Source organism: Eptesicus fuscus, chromosome 14 (genome assembly GCF_027574615.1).
Source record: "Eptesicus fuscus isolate TK198812 chromosome 14, DD_ASM_mEF_20220401, whole genome shotgun sequence".
NCBI lineage: Eukaryota > Metazoa > Chordata > Mammalia > Chiroptera > Vespertilionidae > Eptesicus > Eptesicus fuscus.
The window spans coordinates 34,383,367-34,410,784 of NC_072486.1; the positions used below are offsets into that span (position 1 = coordinate 34,383,367).

The 27,418-nt window shown below is 36.6% G+C and overlaps 1 protein-coding gene across 1 annotated transcript in view; it reads left to right on the forward strand.

The window, feature by feature from the left end:
• The window catches only part of PCLO (piccolo presynaptic cytomatrix protein), a 289,574-nt gene that overhangs the window by 118,729 nt on the left and 143,427 nt on the right, over positions 1–27,418 (forward strand). The window contains exons 6-7 of the mRNA XM_054726345.1: positions 10,673–15,752; positions 16,114–18,128. Coding sequence (XP_054582320.1) covers positions 10,673–15,752; positions 16,114–18,128 — 7,095 coding nt within the window. The remainder of the gene's footprint in view (positions 1–10,672; positions 15,753–16,113; positions 18,129–27,418) is intronic.

Here is a 27,418-nt window from a genome sequence, read left to right on the forward strand (position 1 = left end):
AAGAACTCTGATTTTTCAGATTACAGGAAATCTTACATTATATCTGGTTGAATAAATTTATTTATTTTCTTTTTATTTTATTTTTTTCCATCATTTATCTCCCATCTACCCTTCTTCATCTCCACTGACCCCTCCCCCCACCCTCTGTAATCACTACTCTGTTGTTCCTATCCATGTTCTTTTTTTTTTTTTTCTCTTTTCCTCCTTCTTTTTTGCTCAGTCCCTCCACCTTCTGGATGCTAGCAATGATTTGCAGGAAAATGAAATGATTTATTAGTATTAAAAGTTAATATGATAAGTCTAATTAGAACCTGTAGTCCATCCAGACTCTGGTTCAGTTTTTTTTTGTTGTTGTTTAAATTTTTTAACACACGGTTACTAAGCTACCTTTGGTATGTGTTGTATAGCTCGTTAAATAAATCTTAATCTCCCTTTATTATATAAATGAGTTTATTAGAGTCAGAGAAAGTAGATGCTTTTTTATGTATTCCTTACTCTAATATCCGGATCTAGCCACCACCACCACCCATAGCTTCTAGCTAACCACTTGCAGAGGGGATGCTTTTCACCATTTCTCCCTTTGTGAGACTATCCTGTCTTTCATGGCTCTTCCCTTACTGTTCTCTCTTTGTCTTTCTGATAATCCCTTCTGAGCTCTTGATTGTGACCTTTACTCTCTCTTTCCCAATCTCCATACCATGGGGTTTCTTGTTCTCCTTTGAGTTCTGTCTTTTCTCTTAGTGAAGTCACATGAACAATTCCTAAATCCACTTGTGTACTTTGCCCCTCTTTTAATGGTCAGACCTGCATTTTAAAATACTCAATATATTGTCCCACTTCAAAGCCTGATTGCAAGCTGGAAGTCTGTATAGAGGAAGTTCCTGCTTCTGACTTTTCTATTTCTGATAATGGCACCACCATTCACCCTGTCTCTAGTTTCCCAGGATGAGTGAACTGAGATTTCTTACATGCTCTTTGTTCTCCACATCCAGTTTATCACACTCCAGTTCATTAGCTCCTATTCCTAAAGACAGTACCCTATGCATGGCCTTTATGACCTTTCACCAGTGATTTAAATAATCTGTTACTGGTCACTATGCCTTCTGTTTCTCCCTTCTCCAGTATATACTCATCAGGTAATTATGATTTTCCAGGGTTTGGACAGTTTAACTCTATTGCTCACATACATCTACTGATTTTCTATTGTTTGTTAAATACAACCTAAACAATCCTAATATTTTCTAGTTTTTATATTATTTTGCACCTTTGTCACTTACTATAATTTTCTTTTATCCTGACTTTTTCTTTTATTTTATAACCTCAATATATACATATGTGTATATATACTTATTTTATTTCTAAATTAAGTGTACATATTAAGTTACTAATATATTATTACTATGTAAAATATTGACAAATAAAGTAATAATCAGTGAAATAAACAAAAATTATCATTTTATTATATGTATTTAAATATAGATACTTTTGACCATATTAAAATTTGATTATAGTTTTTTATAGAGAGCATTGATTGGCTGTGCTTCAATATTTTAGAAAATCTGGGTCTGAAATATTTTGATAGAGTTATTTGAAATTGAACTTGTAAGTTAAGCTTATTTTTATATTTTGACATTTAGTTTTCATGGCTATCATAACAAAAAAAAGATAATCCACAAACATATACCAGAATTGGAAGAAGTGGATCAAAGATTGTACTTGCCAAATCTTGCTGTTTTCTAAGTTTGAAATTGAAAACAAAATTTTTCCTTAATTGTAGAAATTCCACAAATAAATGTTAATCTTCCTTGATACCAATTATCAGAAAATGATGTGTTTTAAAATATGTTATTAACAAATGTCTTTGAAGCTCACCGGAGTTCTTTATCTGAAAGATCTATAAACAGAATAAAATATTCTCTGCAAAGTTTGTTAAATGAGCAGATCTGAAAGCCTTTAAAAATGACATGCCAGCCGAAACCGGTTTGGCTCAGTGGATAGGGCGTCGGCCTGCGGACTGGAAGGTCCCAGGTTCGATTCTGGTCAAGGGCATGTACCTTGGTTGCGGGCACATCCCCAGTAGGGGGTGTGCAGGAGGCAGCTGGTCGATGTTTCTCTCTCATCGACGTTTCTAGCTCTCTATCCCTCTCCCTTCCTCCCTGTAAAAATCAATAAAATATATATTTAAAAAAAAATGACATGCCATTTCATATAGCATAATCACATAATTTCCAAATATCTGTCTTCAAAGGAGTGTTTTCACATCATAATTTTTTTGAAGAGACAACTATTGTTTATTTTTTCCTAATTAAAGGAAGCATATTGCTGATAACCAAAAGGTAGCATATTGCTGATAACCAGGGTTTACTTTCTTCCTAAGTACCTAATAAGTAGTATATTGCTGATAACTACTTGTCATCACCCAAAAGTTGGGCAAATTTTCAATTCTTCTACTTTTGTTAAAAAGGAATTAAATCTTCACATTTACAACTTTTCAAATTTCCTGTGAGATAATCAGTAAACCTCTGTGGTTTAAATACATAGTTATTCTCTAAATTAGTACAAAATATATACTTCAAAATATAAAGATCTCAGTAGTATACAACATGTACTACATCTGTAGAATCATAAGGCACTCTATTCATTTCTGGTTTACTTGTAACTGGTAGAAGTAAATGAATTTTATATGTACTGCTATCTCTATAATCTTACCCTTTAAAAAAATAACTCAGTCAGAAAAGCTATTCCTCAGTAATTAATATGTAGGTTTTTATTTTTTGTTTTTTAATGTTTTTATTGATTTTTAGAGAGAGGGGGAAGGAGAGGGAGAGAGATAAAAATATCAATGAGAGAGAAACATCAACATCAGTTGGCTGCCTCCTGCACACCCCCTGCTGGGGATCGAGCCCTGATCTAAAATCAATCAGCGACCTCCTGAGGTCAATGCTTAACCACTGACCCACACCAGCCAGGCTAATATGTAGTTTTTTATTTAAAAACATACATACCTTTGTTATACAAATCCCTCAATATGGAGGCTATCTTCATTGGTATATTATTTCTTTGTGTCTCACAATAGTAATTTTTTAAAAAAAATTATTGAAACAGAATTATTGAACATTATAAACTGATCATGTTTCTGTTATTATGTAACCTTTTGATACTTATTTTGCTCTAATAAGTTTTCCCCAAACCTTCCACAGTTATTTTTTTGTTTCTTCTAATAATATTTGCTAACGAAGACATGCAGTTTGATTTGTCACCATATTAGTTTCTACATATTACTTTAGCTATTTTTACAAGGCAGAAAAAAACAACTTTCACCAAATGACATATGACCTTTTATCTTACACTAGTAAGAAAATGCATATGAATATTATGTTTTTATTACCCAATTTACTAAAAATTTATAAAGTACTAGAATACTAGTACTTATTTGCTGAAAACAATGTGAGTTTCTGATCCTGTCATAATATTACTTACTATAATGCAAAAACACATTGTGTGTGTAGGCAAATATGTTATTAGCAATAATAGATGTAAATACAGATATTGAATAGTTTTCTGGTACCATCAAACATTTTTGCCCAACTTGTGTCAGAACTGATTCAACTTGGTAATCATTGCTTTTACCTTGTAAAGTTGCTGATGAAAAGCTTATAACAATACGGAGTGTAAGCTTCTTTATTACTTGCTTTATGTTTCTTACATTATTAGTATTATCTTTAACACATGCTCTTTTTGTGAAAATATTTTTAAAGAATATTTTGTCTACCACTTACCTATTATAGAAAAGGTGGTTTAGTTGAAACTGGGTAATACAAGCCACAAATCTGCCTAACAAAACAAAACAAGAAAAAAATAAGCTGTTATATAAAGGTGAGCATGAAATGACTGCCTCACTATATCTTTTCCTTACAATATAACCTCAGTTTTCTCCCAGGATTCCCCCAGACCATGTGACCAACTGACATGAGAAATAAATAGTGGTGTCAGTCTTTTCATTAAAGTTAGCAAATTATAACTTTAGATTGAAAATACACTAAAAATCTTATTGTTTCCTTCTTACAGTCCATTAGATAATTTGGTATACTTGCCCAGATTTCTGTATCCCACAATCAAGGCTCCTGACTTAACAGTTGAGCTTAGCTTTTTCAGCGCTCTGAAGTATGGCTCCAAAATAACTTCAAACAACCTAGTATTGCCCACCAAGTAAGAAACAGAACACCAGTCAATAGGCCTTTGTGTAATTCCTGAAAGTAATTGTGTGCTCTCCCTCCTGAACCTGTACTCAGTCCTTCTCTGTGCCCTGATAGTGCACCCTCCCATCAGCCCTATCAGAAAAGTCACACCTGGCCGCTCCTCTCCCCAGTGGCACTCACTTTTGCTGCTGAACTCCCCATATTGATCAGTTTTAAGTTAGCTTTTGCTGGAAACCAAAATAATACTCTTAATTTACCTGTTACTCTATTCTGTGTGCTATGTTAAGTCCATTCTCTATCGTTTAACCCACATAACTAATGGTAAGGTAAATATCATAGCTGTTTTAAAGAGGGGTAAGCTCTAGGAAACAGCAAAGCTAAGGTTCTAGTCCAGTTCTGATTATAAAGGCTGAGCTTCTCAAACACTATACACAATGCTTTTTTCTTTTTTCTTTTTTAATTGTTAATAGTATTACAGATGTCCCCAATTCCCCCACCCCTTAGCCCCTCTGTTCCCAGTCCCTGGCCCATCCAGGCCTTCATCAGTATCGTCTGTGTCCCTTGTTTATGCATTTCTATACATATAAAAGCCTAAGCGACCCTTACAGCTGGACAAACAGATGACCGGCCGGTAACTATGACACACACTGACCACCAGGGGGCAGAGGCTCAATGCAAGAGCTGACCCTTGGTGGTCATTGTGCTCCCACAGCCAACCTCCCATGGCTGGCCAACCTCCCGTGGTCCCTCCTCCAGGCCGGCTGGCCCTGATTGGGACTGGGCGAGACAGCCCCAATCGGCTCCGATTGCCAGCCAGGCTGAGGGACCCCTCCCATGTACGAATTTGTACACCGGGCCTCTAGTGTGCATATAAAGTCTTTGGTTAATCTCTTCCTGTCCCCCCACTCCCCTTAGATATGTCAGTCTGTTCCATGCATCCATGCCTCTGGGCCTGTTTTGTTCGTCGGTTTATTATGGTCATTAGATTTCACGTATAAGTGAGATCATTTGATATTTGTCTTTCCCTGACTGACTTATTTCAATCTGCATAATATTCTCTAGGTCCATCCATGCTGTTGCAAAGGGTAAGAAACACAAGGCTTCTTTTTTTGATACTTTTAACATACTGCCTTTTCATTATTATAATTATTTGTATCTCTTGGCAGCTCCCACTATAATCCCAAACACTTTGTGTAATTTTTTACTTTGTTAATATATTTATTTTATTTATTCATTAATCTGTCACTTGTATAATTCATATTATTATAGTATATCATTTGCATTTCTTTGTTGCCACATCATTTTCTTTCCATTCATTCCTGTCTTTCAAAATGTTTTGTCAAGTGGAATTAAAATTTATTCTGAAATGTAGTAAATAAGTTGATAGGTACATTCTTTTTTAAACTTATCTTTATTGTTGAGAATGGTGCATTCTTCTTTACTTTTTTAGCTTAATATTTTAAAATTACATGTTACTACAGAATTCTCTCTTTTTACTTACATGCTTAACCAGAATACTGCTTATCTGCATTTGATACATTGAAACACTGTAGCTTTCTTGATCAAACCCCAAATTTGAACATTCTTTAGCATAAACTTTAATTTCTGGTTACAGTGATGCAGGGGTTAGCATTAAAGTTCTATATAGGCATTGTATATAATGGCAGCATAATCAAATAAGATGAAAAATTAAAAGGTTTTCTGTAGTGAAAAGCATTCGCATGTATGATTTTTCACTCTAGGCTCAGTGAATTTTGCGGACTTAATCTTTTATGGCCTGAACACTCAGACTAGCAATCCATTTTGACCAAAACATCCTATAAATGATTAAATTAAAGATTTTCTTTTGTTATTTTACTTTGGCCCATTAAAATAAGTGACTTAGGGGAAATTAGCCAAAAACTTAATATTGTCATCCTTTCTTTGTACAATATTATATTTAACCAGAAATTCAGTTCTTAACACCAATAATATTCAGGTAACTTCCATTTGCTTTCAACATGAAAGGCTAAAAGTTTCCTTTGGGCAAAGGGCAGAACTAAGTGTGGCAGTGCAGATGTGTCTTGGTATATTCTTCACTACTAGAGATGTCTCAAGATACGACACCATGAAAAGTGTCAAATGGGCCTCAATTTACTGCCTTTCAGTAGTAGAATATTGGAAGGAAAAATAATTCTCTATTCTCTGCTTCATATTTGCAAGTAAAAAATATTAATTTTAACCTCTGAAAATTTTAAGTTATTATTTCATATACACAGACTAGGAAGGCTGAAGTAGCCATATTACTATACATGGAGAAAGCACAATACATAATACAAAATAAAAGTCAGTATAATAGAGTCTAATGGAAAATGTACTTAGAAAAATACAGGGAAAATGTGTTCCTCAACTTAAAAATAACATTTCCATTAACAAAAAGTAAGCTTAAATTATGGCTGTTCCCACTCACTGCTTCCATCTAAGATGGCAAACAAAATTCTCATGCACAGGGTAGATACCTGGACTTTTATTCTTATGTAATAATTTCAGGTAATTCCAGATGTATTTTGTAAAAAATGAAATGGATAGTTAATTTCAAATTGATTATTCAAACAAAGAAATAATAAATGTAAGGAAATTCAGTGATATTTATACACATATGTATATGTGTTATATATGTATGTAACTTAGAACCCTTTGAATATATTCACTTCATTAAACCTTAAAAAGTTAGTAAGTGGCTTAATATTTTTCTCAAAAGTAAGTTTGCAGCCATGTATTTTTAAAAATATATTTTTATTGATTTCAGAGAGGAAGGGAGAGGGAGAGAGAGATAGAAACATCAATGATGAGAGAGGATCATTGATCAGCTGACTCCTGCACGCCCCACACTGGGGATCCAGCATGCAACCCAGGCAAGTGCCCCAACCGGGAATTGAACTGTGATGTCCTGGTTCATAGGCTGACTTCTGACCACTGAGCCACGCTGGCCGGACACATCCACGCATTTTTTAAGCAACTAAGATAAAACTCAATCTTTTAGTTCTAGAGACATTTGGGAGAAAATGATCCTAATGATTCCTTCCTCACATACATCCTTTGATTGTGTTTCTCAAGTTACAGTACTTCGGACATCCATTTGAAGTTTGAATAATTAGAGAAAAATCAGACCAAACTAACACACTGTTTTACATTCTTCTCAGTTCCATCTACTCTTTCATTTTTGATCAAATTATTACCTTGTTAGGAAACATAAATTATGAAGCAAGGTTTTGGTATGTTAAATCTGTATGGACTGGTTAGCCACATGGATACAAATTGTACTAGTCCTTACACCAGGTATCTCACAAAGGAGAGTGGATAGCCACAAGAAGGACAAATGGGTGGACATAAGAGTATCTCATTGTGCTGACCTTTGTATATGAAGAAAAACATTTTGTTTCCATTTTAGCAGCAGAATTAAAGATGAATATATAGCTGCCTTAAATCAAAGAGGCAAAGGGTCTGGTTTGTGCATGTTCTGATGATTAATAAGCTAACAGCAAAATGAAGAAGCAGGCCACTCACCTGTGTCAGGAGACGTTACACCTATGCTTCTTAGTATGATAAAAATTGACTTTATGATTTTTTTCAATATATTATGGTACAGTAAGTACATGGCCAAATGTTCCTTCTGAACAGTTTAGCCAAATGTCTCCTGGTCACCTAACTTGATTTCCTTATTAACCACTCTAAACATTGTATCTAGACCCACAAACTTGTAGAGCAAAATCTTCCCAGATTTTTCCACCTTATAATATGGAGAAGAGGAGTCCTTAGTAGGGAGGAATCATCATAGCATCATTATAGGTAAATTATGAATGAGTCCTGTGAGGAAAGAGACCACGAAGATGGAGGTAGAGGGGGAAGGCGGTAGAACATATTTACTAAAAAAAAAGGAAAGGCTGAACACAAGGTGAAAGGCTACATAAAGGGTATTGTAGGGTAGGTATTTTGTTATTTATGTGTGTTAGTCTTCTGTATAATGTATCTTCATTTCCTTTGACACATTATATATGTCTGGTCATAATCTTATTTTTGTAAAATGTCACTAGAATCTTCAGAACCTATTGTATAAAATTATAATTTATATTTTATTATACTCAATGAATTGTTATATATAACAATAGTAACATTTCTTATATATGTATAGCTTCCTTACATTGTTATGTTTTATGATATATGCAGACACAAAATAAAGAATGTAAGTGACACCATCAAACTTTAATTATGAAAGATCATTTTCTTGCCCTTTTATTCAAAAGGAGCTTAGATTTTCCACCCATGTGCTTATGGTGTTTACAGTGATTTAGTGAAGCTTGGGAAAGAAGATAAGGAACGACATAGAAAGTATATTGGACTCAAAAAAATGTGCTCTGGCTTTCTGTGGAATGCAAGGAGATGGAAATATCCCTCCACTGTGACCATCCAGAAAGCTTTTATTAGAAGACTGTTTTGTCGTGCTTACCTCTTTTATGTGTAGCTCTGAAGAGATAGGAACCACAGTTGGTTGGGGGCTCATTAGCCCTACTACTATAGTCTCAGAACTGTAGATAAAGTAACCCTTTTCTGCACAGACATCTGTAATGGTCCAGAGAAATTAATTATTTGTCAACCAAAGAGTTGGCATTGCTTTTTGGACTAATGGTTTGAAAAATATATCAGACTATCTTTTTTAATTGAGTCATGTTGTAAATTCAGCAAAAGCATTTTACTCTCTGATGTGTTCAAGATACATATCTGACCATACAGAAAAAAAAGACAGGTAGTGAGATGAAAATGAATGTAAAATTAATACCAAGCCAACAACTTTTATATTTGAGAACTTTATAGGTAAAAGGAGGATGAGGAGAAGCAGTCGAAAAGGAGGAGAAGAAAAAGAAGGAAGGGAGGAAGGAAGGGAGGAAGGAAGGGAGGAAGGAAGGAAGGAAGGAAGGAAGGAAGGAAGGGAGGGAGGGAGGGAGGGAGGGAGGGAGGGAGGGAGGGAGGGAGGGAGGAAGGAAGGAAGGAAGGAAGGAAGGAAGGAAGGAAGGAAGGAAGGAAGGAAGAGGGAGGGAGGAAGGGAGGAAGGAAGATGTTTTTGCATGTTTGTTGTTTGTTACCCAACCTGACATCTGTTCATTTCGGCTGTAGATAGGTTGGAGGAGCCCATGACTACACACCCACTGAAAATATTGAGATGGTTAGTTCAAGATACAGACTTGGTGGAATCCAGGGTGACTCCATAGGCCAGCGTCAAATAGAGCATGTCCTGGTGCAGCTCTTCACCTTCCCTCTTCCTTTTCTAGGGTTGTGGGTGTGTTTTTAACTTTATTTTATTTTTTTATGTTCTCCTTTGAACATGGAAACTAACTGGATCAGCTGCATTTCATTTTGCTCATAGTTTTTTTTGTGTTGTTTTTTTTTCATTTAGACTTATGCACAAAGTCTTTATGTTTAACATTTTTTTTATTTAAGGCCTCTGATTCTTGAATTAAATTGTTATTATTGTCTTATCAAATGTAATAAGTAGTTCAAGCCTATGATTTGTTTACTCTGTGTCCCAGCTCCCTGGAAAGCCCATATGTCCATTCATAAAGTTAATTGTTGTGCTGGTTGAAGGAAGCTGACTTTGAAATACCATAAAGGTAAAAATACAAGTATTTTCAAAGTCAGGAGACAATTATAAGAGATATTTGTTAAATATCTTTGCGGTGGGATACGGAAGATAAATGTGATTCACAGCTCTACAAAAATAATAGCTATTTCTCTTTTCCTGAAGCAATGAGCCAGACCAATTACTTTTTCAAAGTTTATAATTTCTAAACAGTCACATGTTATATAGCATTGTAATATTAACTGTGATACCAAGTAAATGCAGTGTTTTACGTTTTTTAAAAACACAGCCTTGTTTGAATATCTCTCAGGAAAAAAAAAAATTCTTTGTGGTCGGTGGGGCAAATATCATTATGGCACCAAATGATATATACTTACTTTAGTTAAGTCAGTTTTCCAACATCCCATAAGTCTTATAGCCAAGTAAAGGCCCTCCTCTGATTCTTCCTTTCTTTGCCTGTCCTCATAATCCAAAAGTATTAGTTATGTCAGTGGAAATATATCATTAAAATTTTTCTTTAATAATTTGAATTATATCCAAAAGTAAATATGCTGCGAAAGAAAATTATATTTTTGAAGGAAAATGGTATTGAAATGTAGAAGGATAGAGCACTAATGGACTAAAAATGTCATTTCAAATTGACATTTAATCAAATGAAAACTAGCTTTAATCAATATGTATTAACTATTTTCTTTTTTTCCCCATGCAAAGATTTATTTAAAACAATATTGACTTACAGTTGAAAACATTTCATATACTTTTTTTTTCTCTGTTCATAATAGTTACTTGGGAGTAATGGAGAGGCCATTTTATTAGTTTAATCACGTTAAGTTTTCCTGTATCTTTTCCTCCCTGCTAGGAAAAGGAAGATGACAAATCAGACACCTCAAGTTCTCAACAGCCGAAAAGCCCACAAGGTCTAAGTGACACAGGATATTCTTCTGATGGCATATCAGGTTCACTTGGTGAAATCCCAAGTCTTATTCCAAGTGATGAAAAGGATTTGCTCAGGGGACTCAAAAAGGACTCGTTTTCACAAGAAAGCAGCCCTTCCAGCCCCTCAGACTTGGCTAAGTTAGAAAGTACAGTCCTCTCCATTTTGGAAGCCCAGGCAAGTACACTTATTGAAGAAAAGTCAGAAAAGAAAACACAACCCCAAGAGGTTTCTCCTGAGCAGCCTAAGGAGGAGCAGATAACTCAGAGTTTAACTCAAACAATGGAAACTACAGTTTCAGAAGAGAAGCTCAAAGAGAGTCAAGAAGCAAAAGATACTTTTACAAAAGATGGCCAACAAGACACTCCTCCCAGAAAGGACCTCAAAGAAAAGTCTGAGTTCGTTGATGACATGGCTACAAGAAGACAGCCTTATGATTCAGTTGAAGACAGTAGTGAAAGTGAAAACTCACCTGTTCCACAAAGAAAGCGGAGAACTAGTGTTGGTTCTTCAAGTAGTGACGAGTATAAACAGGAAGATAGCCAAGGATCAGGTGAAGAGGAGGACTTTATTCGAAAGCAAATCAGAGAAATGAGTGCTGATGAAGATGCTTCAGGTTCTGAGGATGATGAGTTCATTAGGAACCAGCTCAAACAGATTAGTGGTATTATTGAGAGCCAGAAGAAGGAAGAAACAAAAGGAAAAGGGAAAGTAACAGCAGGGAAACACAAGCGACTGACTCGAAAAAGTAGCACAAGTTTTGAGGAAGATGCAGGGAGGCGCCATTCATGGCACGATGAAGATGATGAGACATTTGACGAAAGTCCTGAAATTAAATACAGAGAAACTAAAAGTCAGGAGAGTGAAGAACTTGTAGTTGCTGGAGGAGGAGGGCTGCGTCGATTTAAAACAATTGAACTCAACAGCACGATAGCAGATAAGTATTCTGCAGAGTCATCACAGAAAAAAACAGCTTTGTATTTTGATGAAGAGCCAGAATTAGAAATGGAAAGCCTGACAGACTCTCCAGAAGATAGGTCAAGGGGGGAAGGATCTTCTAGTCTTCATGCTTCCAGCTTCACTCCTGGCACATCCCCTACATCAGTGTCATCGCTTGATGAGGACAGTGACAGTAGCCCAAGTCACAAAAAAGGGGAGAGCAAGCAGCAACGCAAAGCTAGGCACAGGTCACATGGTCCTCTTTTACCGACAATTGAAGATTCTTCAGAGGAAGAAGAATTGAGAGAGGAAGAAGAATTATTGAAGGAGCAAGAAAAGCAGCGGGAATTAGAACAGCAACAAAGAAAAAGTTCTAGTAAAAAATCAAAGAAAGACAAAGATGAACTTCGAGCTCAGAGAAGGAGGGAAAGACCAAAGACACCACCCAGTAATCTCTCTCCTATTGAGGATGCATCTCCAACAGAAGAATTACGTCAGGCTGCAGAAATGGAGGAGCTCCATCGATCTTCTTGTTCTGAATACTCACCTAGCATAGAGTCAGATCCAGAGGGTTTTGAAATAAGCCCAGAAAAAATAATTGAAGTGCAGAAAGTTTATAAATTGCCCACAGCTGTGTCTTTATACTCACCAACAGATGAGCATTCTATTATGCAGAAAGAAGGTGGCCAAAAGGCATTAAAAAGTGCTGAGGAGATCTATGAAGAAATGATGCATAAAACTCACAAATACAAAGCTTTTCCAGCTGCAAATGAGCGAGAAGAAATGTTTGAAAAGGAGCCTTTGTATGGTGGGATGCTAATAGAGGATTACATTTATGAGTCTTTAGTAGAGGACACATACAATGGTTCAGTCGATGAGGGTCTGCTAACAAGGCAAGAAGATGAAAATGGATTTATGCAGCAGAGAGGGAGAGAGCAAAAAATAAGACTTCCAGAACAGATTTATGAGGATCCTATGCAGAAAATTACAGACCTCCAGAAAGAGTTTTATGAGTTAGAAAGCTTACATTCTGTTGTGCCTCAAGAAGATGTTGTTTCAAGTTCTTATATCATCCCAGAAAGCCATGAGATAGTAGATCTGGATAGTATGGTAACTTCTACCAGTGAAGAAAAAAAGTTACTAGATGCTGATGCTGCCTATGAAGAACTCATGAAGAGGCAACAGATGCAGTTAACACCTGAATCCAGTCCAACCCAACCCCCCATCAGGGAAGACATGACAGAGGCCCCTATGGACTTTGATAGGTTGCCCGATGAATCTTTGACATCAAGTATTCTTTCAGGAGCATCTCTTACAGATTCAACCAGCAGTGCAACACTCTCAATTCCAGATGTTAAAATAACCCAACATTTTTCAACAGAGGAAATTGAAGATGAATATGTAACCGATTACACGAGAGAAATTCAAGAGATAATTGCCCATGAATCACTGATTTTGACCTACTCTGAGCCTTCAGAAAGTGCTACATCTGTCCCACCCTCTGACACACCTTCCCTCACATCATCTGTTTCTTCAGTTTGTACCACAGATAGCTCCTCACCCATTACTACCCTGGATAGCATATCTACAGTTTATCCAGAGCCAGTAGATATAGTAACTAAATTAGAAGATCCTGGGGATATTTCTTCTTCAACATATTTTCAAGGCAGCATCATAGACTATCCAGAAGAAATAACTATATCTTTAGATCAGACTACCATACCAGATGGTAGAACTAGTACTGATCGTATTGCAATTTCCTTATCTGATATGACACCTTCTATCTTAGAATCTGAGGAAACTAAACCCAAGGGGCTAATTGCTGACACTATTTCCACTGACTTATCTATATCTGAAAAGGACTCAGTGAAGAAAGCCAAGAAGGAAACTGGGAATGGAATTATTCTGGAAGTTTTGGAAGCTTACAGAGATAAAAGGAAGGATTCTGAGGCTGAACTAGCTAAAACTAGCTTATCTGAAACCGTGTTTGATCAACCACCTTCTGGAATAGCCTTTCCAATGAAGGAGCAAGTTTCAACTGCATGCTTTGTATCTGGAGAGAACTTTGGTCAAGCAAAACCTGCATCTCAGTTACCATCTGGCGGTCCTTCAGTTTCCTCTCTTCCAACTAAAACACACCCATTCCTACGAAGCTCTTCTTTGGACACATCAGCTCAACCTCCTCCTCCTCCTCCCCCTCCACCTCCCCCTCCTCCCCCTCCACCTCCCCCTCCTCCTCCACCACTTCCTCCACCAACCTCACCTAAACCTGCGATTCATCCTAAGAAAAAATTAACAGTTACAGCTCCAGTGACTCTAACTATGACAGCTGCATCTCTAGTTGACACTGTTACTACTATAGAGACCACAGCTGTTCCAAGGAGTAATGGATTACCTATAACAAAAATATGTACCATTGCACCTCCTCCAGTTCCTCCTAAGCCATCTTCCATTCCATCTAGACTTGTATTTACCCACAGACCTGAGCCAAGCAAACCTCCCATTGCCCCTAAACCCCCCATTTCTCAGCATCCAGGACCTACACAAAAACCAACAGATACACACCCCAAACCATCAGGTTTGTCTTCAAATATGACATTAAATTTAGTCACTACAGCAGATTATAAATTGCCTTCCCCTACCTCCCCACTTTCCCCTCATTCTAATAAGTCCTCACCAAGATTGTCCAAATCCCTCATGGAAACTTATGTGGTTATCACGTTGCCATCTGAACCTGGGACTCCAACAGATTCTTCTAGTCAAGCAATTACCAGTTGGCCCCTGGGATCACCTCTCAAAGATATGATTGCCACTGAACCTGTATTTTCTGTAGTTCCTCCTATCACAGCTACAGAAATGTCATATTCATCAGAACAGAGCCTGTACATCTCAGGGGCTTTGGATACATTTTCTGCTATCCCTGTCACAACACTATCTTCATGTCAAGCAGCCCCAATTTCAGTTACACCGTTTCTTACAACTGAAATGTCTAAGGCAGAGATTTCAGCAACCAGAAGTACAGTCCCTAGTGTCAGTCTCGGCAGCGTCTCCATAACAATTCCTCCAGAGCCTCTTGCTTTAGATACCCTACATTTAGAAAAGCATCAGCGTAAAGAAAATGGAAAGTTGCAGCTTATCAGTGATGCCATCGATTTGCGTACAGCACCAAAAGTAGAAGTTAAAGTAACTGAGAAATGTGTGGATCTTTCTGCTTCTGCAATGGATGTGAAAAGACAGACCTCAACAAAAGAAGCTCATGGGAGACAAATCAGTGCTGTCCAACCCTCTATTATAAATCTCAGTGCAACTTCATCAGTAGTGACTCCGATATCCCTGGTCCCTGAGACGGTGACTGCTGTCATGTGCACAGCTAGTGCAAGTTATACTGCAGGCCCAGAGAGCCTAGTGAGTATAGAACATGCAACAGCAACACCACTTCAGCTTACTACATCAAAGCACACTGAGCCGCCTTACAGGATACCAAGTGGCCAATCCTTCCCTACAGTTAAGCAGGAAGCACCAATAAACTTATCTTTAAGTACTTCAGCACAGGCAATGGCACTGGCTACTGCAAAGCCGATTACTGTGCCTCCTGTTGGTGTCACAAATGGATGGACTGATAGCACCACATCCCAGGGCATCACTGACGGAGAGGCAGTGGATCTCAGTACAACAAAGTCTCATAGAACTTTTGTAACAATGGATGAATCTACTTCAAGTGTGGTGACCAAAATAATAGAGGATGATGAAAAGCCTGTTGATCTGACTGCCGGGAGAAGAGCTGTGTGTTGTGATGTAGTTTACAAGTTACCTTTTGGAAGGAGCTGCACAGCACAGCAGCCTGCAACTACTCTTCCTGAGGATCGGTTTGGTTATAGGGATGACCACTATCAGTATGACCGATCAGGGCCATATGGTTACAGAGGGGTTGGGGGAATGAAGCCTTCCATGTCTGACACTAATTTAGCAGAAGCTGGACATTTTTTCTATAAAAGTAAGAATGCTTTTGGTTATTCAGGAGAAACTGATGCAGCAGTAGATCTAACTTCAGGGAGAAGTTCTACAGGTCAGTATGATGTCGCTGCAGACCTTTCCTTGAAATATCATTATGGTGTTCCTCATCTCATTTCAGGATGAAAATGTGGCCCCTTTTTCCATTTTGTTACTTTTTCTCTTTCTTTGAATATTTTGGCAACATATTTTGGAGTACATGTGCGCTTTTATTCATTTTTTAAAATTTATTCTGCCCAAAGTCACCTGCATGTGCCTGCATGTTCAACATTGCTTTTCTTCGGCAACTAATTAGGTTATCCAGTGAATTTGCATGTGGTTCCATTCATTATGTTCATCAAGATTGAGAGCTCTTTCAAATTCCCAAAGCATCATTCATTTTTGGAACTGGACTATAACTCTACCCTGTATTTCAGGTGAGGTAATGGATTATTCAAGCAAGACTGCAGGTGCATATCCAGAAACACGACAAGTCATTTCAGGAATTGGGATTAGTACCCCACAGTATTCCACAGCGAGAATGACTCCACCTCCAGGATCCCAGTATGGTGTGGGGAGTGTTTTGAGGTCAACTAATGATGTTGTCTATTCTTCAGAGGCAACTCCAATTCCCTCCACATTTGCTATCACCACACAACCTGGCTCCATTTTCAGCACCACTGTGAGGGATCTGTCTGGTGTGCACACAACTGATGCAGTGACTTCATTATCCACCCTGCACCAGAGCCAACCGATGCCTAGATCATATTTTCTAACAACAGGGGCATCTGAAACAGACATTGTAGTAACTGGTATTGATATCAATGCCAGTCTACAAACTATTACCATGGAAACTCTCACCACTGAGACAATAGACTCAGCTCCCACGTTCACCACAGCATCTGAAGTGTTTTCTGAAGTGGTGGGAGATGAAAGTGCTCTTTTAATTGTCCCTGAAGAAGATAAACAACAGCAGCAGCTAGACTTAGAGCGTGAGCTCTTAGAGCTGGAGAAAATTAAGCAACAGCGTTTTGCTGAGGAATTGGAGTGGGAGCGTCAGGAAATTCAAAGGTACCGAGAACAGGAAAAGATGATGGTTCAAAAAAAGCTGGAGGAGCTGCAGTCTATGAAGCACCACCTTCTCTATCAGCAGGAAGAGGAGCGTCAAGCCCAGTTCATGATGAGGCAGGAGACATTAGCTCAGCAACAGTTACAGCTGGAGCAGATCCAACAGCTGCAGCAAAAGCTTCACCAGCAGCTAGAGGAGCAGAAGATTCGCCAGATCTACCAGTACAACTATGATCCCTCTGGAACTGCTTCTCCGCAAACCACGACAGAGCAGGCGATGTTGGAAGGGCAGTATGCTGCCCCAGAAGGTGGTCAGTTTTGGGCGGCTGAGGATGCAACCACCACAGCCTCAGCCGTTGTGGCTATTGAAATACCACAAAGCCAAGGATGGTACACAGTTCAGTCCGATGGTGTTACTCAATACATTGCCCCACCCGGCATCCTGAGTACAGTTTCAGAAATACCTTTAACAGACGTTGTTGTAAAAGATGAAAAACAACCCAAAAAGAGAAGTTCTGGAGCTAAAGTCCGTGGACAGTATGATGAGACAGGGGAAAATATGGCAGAGGATCCCCGCTGTTTTAAAAAAATAGTAGACAGTGGTGTACAAACTGATGATGAAGATGCAGCAGATCGGAGTTACGCGAGTAGGAGAAGGAAAACTAAAAGGAGTGTTGATACAAGTGTCCAAACTGATGACGAAGATCAGGATGAATGGGACATGCCTACTAGATCGAGGAGAAAAACTCGTGTAGCAAAGTATGGCGACAGCACTACGGAGGCTGAGAAGACCAAACCTATTTCCAAAGTCTCCAGCATAGGAGTTCAGACAGTGGCAGAGATATCTGTGCAAACTGAACCAGTTGGAACCATACGAACACCTTCGATACGGGCGCACGCGGATGCCAAGGTAGAAATAATTAAACACATTTCAGCACCTGAAAAGACTTACAAAGGGGGCAGTTTAGGATGTCAAACAGAAGCAGATTCAGAAACACAAAGTCCTCAGTATTTGAGTGCCACATCTCCACCCAAAGACAAGAAACGCCCAACACCTTTAGAGATTGGTTATTCATCTCACCTTCGGCCAGATTCCACACTACAGCTGGCTCCTTCCCCACCCAAATCTCCAAAAGTCCTTTATTCACCCATCTCACCACTTTCACCAGGCAAAGCCTTAGAATCAGCCTTTGTACCTTATGAAAAACCCCTCCCTGATGATATAAGTCCACAGAAAGTACTGCATCCAGACATGGCTAAAGTTCCCCCAGCGAGTCCTAAGACAGCCAAGATGATGCAGCGGTCCATGTCTGACCCCAAGCCTCTGAGTCCAACAGCAGACGAAAGTTCCAGGGCTCCTTTTCAGTATACCGAGGGCTACACGGTAAGAGTGATTCTTTTCAGTTAGAAGACAATGGATGAGTTGATGCTAACCATGTGTTTGCAGACTTTAGGAAGCCATAAAGCTCCTGGTACCTTGAGAACCTAATACAAAATTTCAGTGAGTATCATTTCATTAGTGATTTGAGGAAAAAACAGAAATGTATACATTCCCACAAAAAGAAACTTTACTATTTTGTGAGGCAAGGTGAGAAAGAAGTTCATTATTTTATGACAATGAGACTGAAAGTTTTGTTCTCATCTTGAAATCTCCCAAGCATTCATTGTAGATTGTGATTTCAGTGAATATAATTAATTTTCACACTCAGTGATGGTTTAAACATAGGGCATAAACAGATAAGACAAAGGATGACCATAAATTTAGACCCATGGATATTGGAATTTTTAGTGGGAGGGTCTTTGGAAATTATCTAGTTAGTTTCTTCTTCCTCAAGCCAGAATGTTTTCATAAAAGCAACCCAAAGAGAGAAGTTCTGGAGCTAAAGTCCATGGACAGTACGATGAGATAGGGGAAAATATGGCAGAGGATCCCCACTGTTTTAAAAATATAGTAGACAGTGGTGTGCAAACTGATGATGAAGACTCAGCAGATTGGAGTTAAGCAAGTAGGAGAAGGAAAACTGAAAAGAGTGTTGATACAAGGGTCCAAAATGATGACTAGGACATTTACTGCTTAAAAGAGAACATTTCTAGGGCAGGCTGATGAAAGTGTAATATAATGTTCATAGTTCATCCATACTTACTTTGTTTCTGGCAACCATCCTATATAATAAAAGGCTAATATGCAAATTGACCGAACGGTGGAATGACTGGTCACTATGACGTGCACTGACCACCAGGGGGGCAGATGCTCAACACAGGAGCTGCCCCCTGGTGGTCAGTGTGCTCCCACAGGGGGAGTGCCACTCAGCCAGAAGCTGGGCTCACAGCTGGCAAGCACAGCGGCGGTGGTGAGAGCCTCTCCTACCTCTGTGGCAGCACTAAGGATGTCCGACTGCCAGCTTAGGCCCGGGACTGCGAGAGGGCGCAGGCTGGGCTGAGGGAACCCCCCTCCAAGTGCACACATTTTGTGCACCAGGCCTCTAGTTTTAATATAATCTCAGGTAAGCCTTAGTCCTGATGCTTATAAAAGCAAAAAGAAGTATATTTCTTTGAATGATAGATATTAATAATTACTAATTATTTAGAAATATATAGGTATGCTTCAAAGGGAAAAGAACATATATCGATATTTGGGATGCTTTTGTGAATATCTCAATTGCTGATAATAAGAAACATTAATAATCAGCAATAAAAGCAGACATATCCTACTTAAAATCTAATATTTACTCTAATATATAATTCTTTAGAAGGTTATTGATAAATATGATAATTCAATTTAAAAGTTGCCCTTAGTGCACTGGTCTTATTGATAATCTAAACTTTTATCTCCTTTGCTTAAAATGTTACTCCCACTTTATTTTTATGTAGATATCTGAAATACTGAACACTAGTTGAACTAAATTTAGCTACTAAGACAGTCCAGCCACCTTACCAGTGAGGAACTAAGCCCAGAATAGTCTATTTACTTTATCATAGTTCCGTAATAAGTGAAAACCTGGCCAGAATTAGAATATTAGACTCTGCATTTTACAGTCTTATTCTTTATTTGTCTCTTCTGATACTTACTGAACATTTTTAATATTTTTTTTACTAATTCAATACCATGCTTGGTGTCCGTCGTTTTATCTTGTCATTTCCTCTGCTCTTTCTAAAATTCCAGTTTAAATCCCTCTTAATTTGGTTTATTCATTTTAAAATTTATTCTTGTTTGCATTCACTCATTATCTCATTCATTCATTGCTCTTTTCCAGACACTTTGGAAAACTAAAAATAAAGGATGAACCAGAGAGGCAGCGGTCATGCCTATTCTCCTTCCGCTGAGATAATTTTGTTCTTCTTGCCTATGTATTGTATTAGTGTGCCAAGGCTCTCATAACAAAGTATCACGGGCTGGTGACTTGAACAGCAGAAGTTTGTCACAGTTCTAGAGTCTAAATGTCCAAAATCAAGATGGGTTGATTGATTCTGGGAGCTGTTACAGGGCTCTCTCCTAGCTTCTGCTAGCTTCTAGCATTCCTTGTCTTGTAGGTGATGGTCTCCCTGTATCTCTTCACATTGTATTCCCTCTCTGTGTATCAGTCTCTGTGTTAAATTTCCCCTCTTTATAAGGACATCAGTCCTATTGATTAGGTCCCGCAAAAATGACCTTGGTTTAAACTGATTACTTTTGCAAATTCCCTGTTTCTAAATAGTTTCACATTCTGAGGTATTAGGGACTAGGGCTACAACATATATTTTTTGGGGGTGGGAGGGAAACACAATTCAAGCCATAACACATATGAAAGCACTATGCTGCATTTTTCGTTTGTTCACAAGCACATGTTGACTGTTTTTCAAGGTTTGTTTTTTCTCCTGTTTGCCTACACATTTTTTTTTCTTAGTGATGATTCACAAGCTTTTTTGGAAAGCTTTATTATTTTTTCATTGTGGGTAAAATCCCCCTTCCTGGGGTTTCACAACATTTGTGTTAATTGTGCAACCTGGGACATCAGAGATTCAAATTGTATTTCATTCCCATTCAACTCTGTGGCATAAGAAACTTTAACCTTAATATGGTTTTATCTTCATAGACTTTGGTCACATCTTTGACACAGAAGTTCCAAGGCAGGAGCATATATTGTCTAGTTGGTGTTTTACTGGCATTTGAGCTCTGGCTAACCCTAAGATATCATATACATTTGATTGATTAAAATTAGCAATAATTAACATAAAATTATAAAGTATTAGACACAATGGGCATCACTAGAATGGAGTGTTATCTCAGATCATTTTATTGAATTATGTAATATTCCTCAATGTCTGAAAGAGGTGAGTGTTATCCCTTTTCTGGACCCCTTCAGCCTGGTGTTAAAGTCACAGCCCCATAGCCAAATTCTATTTTTTTTTACAACATTTATGTAACCAAACAGGTCTTGTAACCTACTTTCTTTTACAAATACAAATTTTTAACTCTGAGTAAAGATGGAAAAAATTACCACCTTTTCTCTTAAATCCTGTAGTTTGCTCCTTGGGAAAATTCCCAACAGGTACAGCTAAACCAAAGTCGGAATTTATTCCTTCCCATAGTTAAGCTTGCTACTTAGCTATGACTTGATAGTAATGTGTTTTCATTATGATTTAGAAAAATCACAGGAAGCAATATGGTTTCAATTGGAAGGTAGTATGTAAACTTTTATCAGTAGAACTCTTTTTCAAATAAAATGTTTATGGAAGCCCAAGAGTTCAAAAGGGGTGGAAACTGGTGTAGAGTGATCAAATACCTATCTATAATGATTAAATGAAGTGACTTTTATAACCCTCCATCTACTAAGTCTGGTAATTGTATCCAATAAGTTTGGTTCCCTTTCCTTGGATTGGCATGGGGCTATATTTGTATGCCCTCAACAGAAATTTGTCAACTATCATTGAAGAGCTTTACTTTATGAGTTGGTAGAAATAACTCTCAAATCTCCTACTAACTATGTGCCTTTCATATTTGGTGATGTATATAATGCTGCTTCTCCAGAAATTTCATATTCCTTTTCTCTATAACCATTTTTAATTTACTCTTTTGCATCACGAGGCCTTCCTTAACTCTCCAGTTGAAAACCACCAACCTTTTTAACACTCTGTCCTTATATACTTCTTGATTTGTCTCCATTATCACTTATCATCATCAAAAACTATTTGTTCCTTTGCAAATTTATTTATTGTCTTTCTTTGCCCACCAGAATTTATGGGTGAGGGTTTTTGTTTTTTATGTTCTAGGCTCTATCCCCTGTGCTAGGAAGATGCTTGATTCATACCTAGGCTCTCCATAACAATAAATTAATACGATGAATTAGTGAGTGAATGGACCTCTTTACCCATCAAACTGCTTCTCACCCCCACATAAAACAAAAAATAAAAGCAAAGCAAATTAAGTCCTATTCATCCTCCCACTGCACTTTTTGTGTAGTTCTGTTAAAATTGTTTCCCTTTGCTTTCTCCTCTGTGTTTTTCTTCCATTTGCTGAATGAGTGACGCTACATTTTCTCAAATTTATTTCAATCCAGTATTTATGTATGTATCTGTGGATTATCTTTAGCATCACATCTATGGAATTTTTATAAACTAGAGCCCGAAATGTATTTCTTATGCCCTTTCTCTTTCTTCTACACAATGAAACTGATTATATCATTAACCTCAGAAGATCAGTGTCTCAAAGAAGAAAGGTTAATAATATAGCATGTTCTTTACAAAATCAGAGGAGAAAGTGACGTTACCCATTGGGAGAAATAGCAGTGTGAATTTAAATAATTTGAAGCTTGATGGGATCTAATTCATTCCAAGGTTTCTCTATCTTAAAGAAATATATATTTTAAGATGATTTCTCTATTTTAAAAAGCATATATTTCATAAATAGCACATATTTTGTCTATGACACCACTTTTTTGTATTAAAATGAGCTACATTTCAAATGTTATCACCTCTACAGGTCTTAAAAATACATAGGCTGTTAAATGTTAAGCTGATTTGTCCTATCCTTAGACTTAATGTACAACTTTAGTGCTTTTTTAGTAATAGGCAAACTCCTTATTAAAAAACATTTTATTCTAGAGTTTAAACCAGAATTCTATTGCTAAGCAGATAGAATAAATGAGGTGATTTTTACAAGAATGTTTTGCTTCACTGATTGCTGTTTTGATAGCTATTTTTAATATTTTTGGAACCATTTAATGTCTATTTCTAAGAGTAATTTCTATAACTTAAATTGAGAAGTTTTATTTCTGTCAATTTTATTTCTGTCAGAATGTACAGTTTAAGAATAATTACTATGATGGCCAACTGTGATATGAAGAAAAATATTTATTAGGTGTTGTTTTTCATTACTGTCTCTGAAAATCAATGTAAGAAATCATTCTATTAAAACTGATTTTGATAAAAACACCTGTTTTATAATGGTGGCATTTACGTATTCAGAAAGACTATTCATATAATTTAGGATTCTCTAACCTGCTGCCTTAGCTTTTACTGAAACATGTAGCACTCAACTAAAATAATTATGGTCTAAAATTTTGTGAAAGCTTAAAGTATAAGGTACATAGTGGCATAGTCTAATAGTTGCTAGACATTTTCCTATCATAGTATTCACCATCAAAATATACACTTATAATAGGCATATATACATACATACATATAATAAACATGTACATAAAATACTGCTTTTATAGCATCATATAAATAATAAAATATTTTTACATGCGGTTGCTTGGTTGAGATCCAAACCACTTATTTTTTGTAGTCTTGATGTTTATTTTTACTCCATATTTTAAAGATAAGGAACCTGAAGTCTAAGTCAATGTTCTTTTTATCCCCAGACAACATTTGCATCAATGAGGTCCAACTATTTAACAATATTTTCTTTATAGTAATGTTCTGTATCTTGAATTATGTGCAGAGTTTGAATTAGGTCAGCAATAGAACAAGTGTGGTGAGTTAAACTGATTCTTAAATGAACTGACTAAATAAACTAAGATCGTGTAGCCTGAAGCAATACACAACAAAAATAATTTTTATTTTGACCTCAAGAATTAGTTAAAACCATTGAAAAATAAACCTCAATGGTTGAAAACTGTATAAGAAATTATTAAGCTAGATTATAAAACTGCTATCTTAGTATTTTTGGGTTGAAAAAATTTTATGAGATGGCAAATAGAAACACAATTTTGTGAAGAACAATATATAATGCTCCTGAGAGAATAAAATATCAGTAAAAATCAAAGATTTGAAGCTAAAGGTGACTGATTACACTCATCAGTCCCACTCCTCTTTCTCCCTCCTCAAGTGAATGTTTAAAATAAGTATATGAAAAAATATATATACAAAAATTGTTTGGGCTCTCTGATAAATTATTTTATCGACATGAATAAATTATTATTATTAGGTTGGACCAAATTTTAATTTTCTATTAGGTAGTGTATTTTAGCATGATAGAGACAAGGCAAGTCCTCATTGTGTTTTTGTTTTTGTTTTTTCTGATAAAACAGCCCTAAATCACAGATCTCAGTTTCCATAAATAGGCACTACTTGTATGGCTTAGTGATTTACTTCTTTGACTTTAAATGAAATCTATACTTAAAGTAATGATTATACTAATTGTTGATAGTTTTATAATGCTTCCTAAAAGATGACGTCACAACATTAATTTTCCTTTTGACATCAATAAATATGCATTTCTTCAGTGTGTCATGGGTATTCAAATGAAAGAAATGTTTCTAACAAAACAGCAATATTGTAATTTTTAAAAGGCATTTTTGTTGGTGATTTCAACCAGTTCTTCCCTTTATGGCAGAGCTGATGCCTATAAATACTCAATTGCAGAACAGTCATTAAGCTTAGGTTTCACTAATTATCCAGTTGGAAATTCGTCATGACCCTTCCAAGTATACCTTTATTCTCATGTAATTGAATGTATAGAATTGATAATTGAAAAAGAAGTTAACCTCTTAAATATAAAGATTATATATATTTTCTGTCATGTTTATATTAACCCATGATCTTTATCTTTTAGAAGACTGAATAAAATATTTCTTGCCATTTAGTTTAATTGCTATCTTTTATCCATTGTTAATGGTATTGTCTTCTAAAGAACCAAATGGTTTGGAAGTTTATATTGAATAAGGGCCAGGGTCAGGTCCTTTATCAGAAAATTTAATTTGGGGGATCTATTTACATGATTTGGGCTTATGAAGATGAAACATTTCATTCACTGCAAACATATGTGATAAAAGCAACTCTGAATTATTTTAATGTCATGTTCCAGTTTGTGCTCTAATCCATAGGATACTCAATGAGAGAGAAACGAACAAAAAACAGAGACTCTGACTTTTGTGATTAGGCGTTTCGAGAGTCTGAATGTAAAGTACCTATTTATTATCTCAGGGCAATTTAGTAAAGACTTTGCACCACTATTGAAATGGTCATTATATTTCCCATAGCTTTTGATAAGTAGTTATTAAATCATTTCTCAAAATGCTGAAATTAAACTTATTCTGATGAGAGATTGCCAATGAGAAAATACAGAAGCATTGGAGTCACTACAATCTCTCTTATGGATCGATAATTTGGTCTAAAAATGGAATAATTCACAGGCAGGCAGTACTACAAAATTCAGCCTGCTGGAGCATAAGAAATGACTTGCTATAAAGAAAAAAGGGAAGATACTTTATACTTTTGGTTTACATTTATGTTTTAGGATAAGTTTTAATGTTAATTCTTGGAAATTTTTATTAACTTTATTATTCTACCTCAGATTGCCTGCATGAACCATTTAACACATTTTCTGATAAAGGGAGATATTTATTATTTCTCGGTAAGGCTATTAGAACTGTAAACGATTTTTTGACCTTGAAGAAGGAACCAGCATTAGATAGTTGTTCATAGCATTCGGTATCCCAGTCCAGCAGCACCCGTAAAATTTAATTGAGAAAATAGCCGGTATCTGTGTTCATTTTCCAGTGAGCTGATCTGTTATTTCAATTCTTAGGCTATTATGTTTTCATAGTCTTTAGGTTGTCAATGCTTTTAAATTGCTTTTTTGTTTCTATTTATGCTTACGGGTCATCACGCCTTCTTTCTGCCTAGCTAAGAGCACAGTGGCAAAATATGTCTTGCTCTCTCGATAAATTTTTAAAGTCATAACTACAAAAAGAGTTATTTTAAACTTAGTTATGATAATGACATTAGGAAACTAAAAGGAAGAGAAAAGGAGGTCATTGTTACCTTCAAGCATTTTCTCTTTTTCTTTTCTCCTAGAAAAATATAATCAAGTAATCAAGAAAAAGTTATGTTGAGTGAAGCAACAAACATCTGTATTCTTACATCTTTCAAATGAAAATATATTATCTTCATATCACTAAGATAAATATATTTCTTTCACCAATTTTTACTTCTTCCTCTGAGTCTACCCCAGTGTTTTTTTTTTATGACAAATTCTGCATACAGATTAAACAAATAGGGAATAAAATGTACTCTTGCTGACACCTTTGCTATAGGAAATCATTCTTTCTATTTTCCCACATTCTGTCCTGACAGTGGCTTCCTGTCCACAATGCAGGTGACACTCCAGTACAGTCACGTGCTGAGGCACGCCCATTTCTTTCAGAGCAGCCCATGACTTATGGTCCACACAGTGAAAGGCTTTACATATTCTATAAAACCATCTTCTGAAATTCTTTGCCAAAACTTAGTACAAGCGTTTTTGGTAATGTCTCAAGTGCATCTTCTTTTTCTAAATCCAGCTTGAACATCTAGCATCTCCTGTCCATTGAAGGTAAAAGCCTTTGTTGCATCACCTTGAGCATCACGTGTTTGGATGGGAAATGAAAGCAATGGTCCTATGGTTATTGCACTCCTTGACATCTCTCTCTCTCTCTCTCTCTCCCTTTTTTTAAAATTGGGATTTATATTGAATCTTCCTAGTCTGTAGGCCATTACTTTATTTTCCATATTTGTTGACATATTCCTGTTAAGATTTTGACAGACTCAGTCTCTTTGGCTTGAAATAATTTTATCGGTATCCCATCTAACCCTGGTGATTAATTGCTTCAAAATGCTTTCATGGCAGCTTTCACTTAACTTTCTAGAATTATAGGTTCTTCCTCAGAGGAATCTTCTTCCCTATAGATTTTGTCTCTTCTGTATAGATTTTATTTGTGCTGGTTTCATCTTCCCTTTGTTTTCTCCATGTCAGATAATGGGCTTCCTTATGGGAGTGCAGTGCTTCAAGTTCAGATTTGAATGTCCCATTTATTTCTTGAATCTTATGGTAGAGATTTCTTGATTTGTTGTTGTTGTTCTTTTAGATCTCCTTACATTTTGACTATTGTAATAGTTCTCTTTTTCTCTAATGATAGTTGTTGAAAAACTGTGTTCAGGATCCCAACCCTGCTTTTGTCACCTTTTACTTTTGCCTCTCGTCCATCTTTAACAATTTACAGTGTTTCTTCTGTCACCCCTCTCAATTTTTATTTTCTTATTACTTCTGGCACTGTCTTTTTGCATTCTTCCCTAATAGTATTTCTAGTTTCAGTCCACAGTTCATCTGGTTCTTGGTCAATTGAGTGTAACAGTGCAAATATGTTTTTATGTGGACTTTTAAGTCCATTAGGAATGTTATTTACAGTATGTTTTTGACACTGTGATTCTTTT